Source organism: Nycticebus coucang, chromosome 3, assembly GCF_027406575.1.
Source record: "Nycticebus coucang isolate mNycCou1 chromosome 3, mNycCou1.pri, whole genome shotgun sequence".
Lineage (NCBI taxonomy): Eukaryota > Metazoa > Chordata > Mammalia > Primates > Lorisidae > Nycticebus > Nycticebus coucang.
Genome location: NC_069782.1, coordinates 95,866,875 through 95,872,739, shown reverse-complemented (window position 1 = coordinate 95,872,739; position 5,865 = coordinate 95,866,875). Strand labels below are relative to the sequence as shown.

The 5,865-nt window shown below is 51.6% G+C and overlaps 1 protein-coding gene across 3 annotated transcripts in view; it reads left to right on the top strand.

Annotated features, from left to right (window-relative positions):
• The window catches only part of CDH23 (cadherin related 23), a 419,225-nt gene that overhangs the window by 376,147 nt on the left and 37,213 nt on the right, over positions 1-5,865 (top strand). For all 3 annotated transcript variants that reach the window (XM_053586252.1, XM_053586251.1, XM_053586250.1), the window contains 2 exons: positions 5,194-5,415; positions 5,682-5,801. In XM_053586252.1, coding sequence (XP_053442227.1) covers positions 5,194-5,415; positions 5,682-5,801 — 342 coding nt within the window. The remainder of the gene's footprint in view (positions 1-5,193; positions 5,416-5,681; positions 5,802-5,865) is intronic.

Below are 5,865 nucleotides of genomic sequence, written 5' to 3'. Positions count from 1 at the left end.
TTGTTTATTTGAGACAGAGTCTCACTAAGTCGCCTTGGTAGAGTGCCTGTGGCGTCACAGCTCACACAACCTCAAACTCTGGGCTCACAGCAACTTTCAACTCTTGGGCTTAAATGATTCTCTTGCCTCAGCCTCCCAAGTAGCTGGGACTACAGGCGCCCCCCACAACGCCTGGCTATTTTTTGTTGCAGTTGTCATTGTTGGTTAACTGGCCCCGGCCAGGCTCGAACTGCCAGCCTCAGTGTATGTGGCTGGTGCCCTACTCACTGAGTAGGAGTTCGAGCCCTTGGTCGCCAGTGTAAAGCATTTTCATAGCTCAGTGAGTAGGGTGCCAGCCACATACTGGCGGGTTCTAGAGTTGTGAAGGGTTCTAGCCTCGCCAGGGCCTGCTAAACAACAATGACAACTGCAACAAAAAAGCCAGGGCATTGTGGTGGGCACCTATAGTCCCACCTACTTGGGAGCCTGAGGCAAGAGAATTGCTTAAGCCCAAGAGTTTGAGGTTGCTGTGAGCTGTGATGCCACCACACTCTACTGAGGGCGACATATGAGACTGTCTCAGAGGCGCGGCGGGGGTGGGGGGAGCCTTTTCTACTACCCCACAGTCGTTTTGGAGAGAATTATTTTTGTGCAGCCTAAGAAGTAGATCTGCCTCTAACATGGCTCGGTGCGTGTTATTATAGCTCGTATTTGCTCTCACCCACCAACCTTTGCGTGGTCTGGGGGCAAGGACTTGTACCCTACATCCTCCAGCCAGCTCAGGGCTTAGTATTTGGTAGACACTCCTTGTTATGGGATGAATGAATGAATGGATGGAATTTGACATTGTGCATCTCTGACAAGTTGGAGCCAGCTTGACTAGGCATTCAGAGCCTGAGACACCCTTGCGCACACACACGGAGAGAGAGAGAGAACAGGTTGGTGCAGGAGTACACAACAGGCTCAGCACATCCCTATCCTGGAACACACACACACGTGCATACAACGTCTGCTGGTACATCTCAGCCACCCCTAAGGCTTTGCCCTAACTCTCACTCCCTGGTACCCTAGATACCCAAGGGGCACTCTCAGACACCCACACAGCACTGCCAGCACCACTGGCGATGTCTTTGCTCTCCTCTCCAAATTCTTCTCATCCTCCAGGGCTCAGCTCCAGTCCTTGACCCCCCACTCAGTACCTACAGCTGTCACACCACGCCTGAGGTTACCATTGGTTCTTCATCTGGCTTCCCATGCTAAACTATGAACTTGTTTTGGGGACCACAGCTTCTCCTTGATGTTTCTGAGTCCCTGGCACAACTCTGAGTGTGAGAGGGTGTTTATTCCACTCCTGTCTGAATGGACAGACCATGAATAAGTGAGTGACAGAGGAGGTGATGGTGTCAAGGACCAAGGACTGGGGAGTGAGAGGGCATAACAGTTTCACCCAGGTCACTCTAGCCTAGCCAGAGCTGCCAAGGGAGTTGCTAGACCCGGACAGATCTTGACTTCCTATGTGACCCCCAGGCTGAAGGACAGAAGACAGCTAGAGTTGTAAAAGATCGGGAATCAAGGTGTGCATCTCACTAGGAGCCAGGATTCTGGGTGCCACATGGATGGCCTGATCCAAGTTACAGGCTCTAGGGGCTCTCAGCGCTCACTCCTGGGGCAGGGAAGTTTATAAAAGAGGAAGGGTCAGTGCATCGTGTTATTACTAGGGTATCTCGTGCAGGCTCAAGGCCCCTGGAGCCAGAGAACTCTCCTGGGATGGGAGTCCTGGTAGCTACCAGGACATAATCTAGGTCCTTGGGCATGATCCTGACTTTTTGACCCTAGCATGGGAGACACCCCAAGGCCCCTTGTGCTAGGAAAGTGTGAGGTCTCTTCTACCAGGGAAGGTACAAAGCCAATTGAGATCAGGTAGACACCGAGCCCTCTTCCCATCCGGCCATCCTCTGACAGAGATGAGGTGGGGATCCCTCAGGGATAAGATCCTAGAGCACCGCCCCCTCTCAACACACCTGGTGTGTGTTGAGACATCTGATGACAGCAGACTAGAGTATCTGAGGGGGCTCAGGATCCCAGGGCCTGGCAGGAGACAGACCCGGGGATCAGAGGAAGGGGGGCAGCTGACCTGCCAACCCTTCCCCAGAGGACCTGAGCTGGTCTCAGTACCCTCCTCCTGCCCACTTCCTTCCTCTCCACCACGCTGCCCACCACTGAGCCTCCTGGGGTTGTGTCAGGGTAAGACAGAGGCATTGCCCAAGGGGTATGGTCCAGAAACCCCAAACACTGATTCCTCAATGCCAAAGCAGTACAGGAAGGGCTCAGCTGAGAGGGCCCTTGGGGCACTGACTTCTTCCTCACTGCAGAGGCCAGAGAAAGTCAGACCCATCTTCCCCTCCCAAGCCCAGGTCTGGTCTCAGAGCAAGAAGGCCTCTGAGGGTAACTCTATTAGAACCCTCAACTCCCAACCCCTGCAGCCTGAACCATGGTAGGTGTGGGAAAAGTGGAAAATGTCAGCACCTCCATCCCCCATGGTGAGGCTGGAATCCTGCCTTTTCCTACAAAGAGGTACTTGTGCTCTTGCGGGCAGGTGAGGGGGCTCGGGACCCCAGGCTGGGCTCCACACCAGATGTAGGTTCACAGCTGCATCCAGGACTATACAGAGCCACCAGGTGAGCACAGCAGCCTTCCTTTACAGTCATTTTTACTCAAATATTGGGGGCCTTACTAGTATTTTTAATGAAAACAAACACTAACACATTATGGAGAAGAATTAGCTTTCAATGAGAACATGAGATATTTCAAAGATATTTCATTCTTGAGACAAACAGTTCAAGCTGTCCCCCAGACTGTGTGAGTTCCCTTTCCTCTCTTGGTGGAAATGTTTGAGAAATGTTAAAATAATGTATACCTCCCTGTATACCTGTTATTTGGATAAAGATCCATTGAGGCTTTATAACCCAAAGGAATGCCTCCTGTCTAATAGTGGGGATTTAGTCCATCTGGCTGATGACAACAAACTAGAATATTGGAGCTAGAAGAGACTTCAGAGATCAAGCCAGGTCCATCATTAACAGAAAAGCTCCAAAGAGGGGTTACAATCTGCCCAAGGTCACATAGCTCCATTTCAAGGCTGCCCAAACTTACTTGCTTTGGAAACAGTTTTAGCAACTACCCAATACGTCTTGCCCTCAAGATCCAGAGCTACAGCTCAGAGGAATCCTCACCTCCTTCTGGGATTCAGGTCACGTACCCATCTATCCATCCCTCTACAGGTGACACCAGAACCAGACAGGCCCAAGGAGAAAGTTGTCTACAAGTTATCCACATTCAGCTTTTTATACTGCCTGCTTTCTGTTCTCTGGCTTTGGCAATGGCCTAGTTACTTCTCTCTACCCAGGCATCTCTGAAGTTATTATCATCTTATTATTTTATATTAGTCATTAATTATGGCTTGTATTAGTCAGGGTCCTGACAGGAAACAGCTGGCACACTCAGACAGGACTCACTAAAAGAGAGTTAATGGGGAGACTATTTATGGAGGGCTGGTGAAGTGCCCAGAGACTAACACTCAACCACAGCCACTCATGTGTCTAAGGGAAAGGCGGGGAGGTGGTGTTGCTGGAGCCAGTGAGAGCTGGAGCTGGGAAAGCCCCCCACTCCAGCAGGAGGAGTGCAACCACTGGCCAAACTGCAGTGGGGAACCCGGGGAGTGTGGGAGGAATGCCCCACCTTTTTCTGTGTCTCCTGTCTTCTGCCAGGACCTCCACTGGCCAAAGCCATCTGGAAGCCAGACAGCAAGGGAGCCCGGCTAAGGCAGTCAGTGCACAGGGGACATCTTCCCAAGTGGAAGGAAAGCAGAGAGGCGGGGATGGGGACAAGGATACTAGCACATAACTAGCTTCTGTTTTCATTTTTTACTCTGCTTGTGAAGTGCCATACTAGCCATTCCTGGTTGGTTCCTTTTTTTTTTTGAGATAGAGTCTCACTCTGTCACCCTCGTTAGAGTGCTGTAGCGTCACAGCTCACAGCAACCTTCAACTCTTGGGCTTAAACAATTCTCTTGCCTCAGCCTCCCACATAGTAGCTGGGACTACAGGCACCTGCCACAGCGCCTGGCTATTTTTTGGTTGTAGTTGTCATTGTTGTTTGGCAGGTCCGGACTGGATTCGAATCCGCCACCTCGGGTGTATGTGGCTGGCACGGAAGTATAGGCACTGAGCCTCCTGGTTGGTTCTTTGGTTCTTGAGTGCTGCCCACTGAGTTCTGGTTGGCTGATTCTTTCTTTCTTTCTTTTTTTTTGAGATAAAGTCTCTCACTCTGTTGCCCAGGCTAGACTGCCTTGGACTCAGCCTGTCTCACAGCAATGTCAAACTCCTGGGTTCAAGCAATCCTCCTGCCTCAGCCTCCCGAGTAGCTGGGACTACAGGCACTTGCATGACACCCAACTAATTTTTCTATTTTTAGTAGACAGAGTCTCATTCTTACTCAGGCTGGTCTCAAACTCCTGAGCTCAAGGGTTCTTGCTGCCTCAGGCTCCCAGAGTGCTGGGTTATAGGGATGAGCCACTGCACCTGGCCTGGTTGGCTGAATATTACTCAAGGTCTGATTGGCCCATGCATCAGCCAGAGATAGCCGGTCACAGGAGAGCATGCTGAAGAGACTGTTCTTGAGGTGAAGTCATGTTCAGTGAGTTTTATTTTTTACAGCTCAACAAATTCTGCCCATGAGATTGCCACAAACCCAATGTCTTCTCTTTTAAAAGAGCTGAAAATAGATATTTCTTTCTTTTACATGAACAATAGGTAAAGCTTAAATAATGTGTTGGGCTGAGTGAACAATAGTGTTGACATTCTTCTTGTCCAGGGTTGGTGGGACTGGGATTCATCCCATATACCAGTTTCAACCATTAAATCGCTGTGCTGCCAGGGATCCTTGGTTTGCTTCTGGCCTCGCCACTGTTGTGACTGATTAGTGATGTCTGCCATGGGCATGGACAGAGGCGTGATGGTACGAGTGTTATCTTGGACCTGAGCAGTGACCTAGCTTGGCTCTACCAGCCTATGACTTCTCTCCTCTCCATGCTTTCTTCTTCCTTTCCCTCCCCATGCTGAGTCCCGCTGAGTTCATCCCAGGAGAACAGCCATGTAGATCCTCCTCAGTCCCTCTAGCCACTGACCAAGGACCTGACCATGCTCTTCTCCACAGGCCACCACACATGTGTATGTGACCATCGTGGACGAGAATGATAATGCCCCTGTGTTCCAGCAGCCCCACTACGAGGTGCTGCTGGATGAGGGCCCAGACACAGTCAACACGAGCCTCATCACCATCCAGGCACTGGACCTGGATGAAGGGCCCAACGGCACAGTTGCCTATGCCATCATTGCAGGCAACACCCTCAACACCTTCCGGATCAACAGACACACGGTCAGCAGCTGGCAGCAGGGTCAGGATGAGGGGCAAAGCCTCTCTGGGGCTTGGTGGGGAGTGCCGTGATATCAGAAGGGGTCAGAGAAAAGACAGAATCCAGGAGGACACTGTGCGGGCACCCAGTATGGGAGTGTGAAAGTTGGTGGGAGTCTGGCTTAGAGGGCAACAGGAGTCCCCCATCAGGGCCAGGATTTCAGGTCCGTCAAAGGGTACCTCAGACCCACCAGCCCTAGGTCCACCCTTGTCCCTTCTGTGTCCCCCAGGGCGTCATTACTGCCATCAAGGAGCTGGACTATGAGATCAGCCATGGCCGCTACACCCTGATCGTCACTGCCACAGACCAGTGCCTCGTCTTATCCCACCGCCTCACCTCTACCACCACGGTGGGTGGGACACAGCCCCAACTTGGAGGTGGGGAAGGACAAGGCCCAGAGAACTCCATTGGGG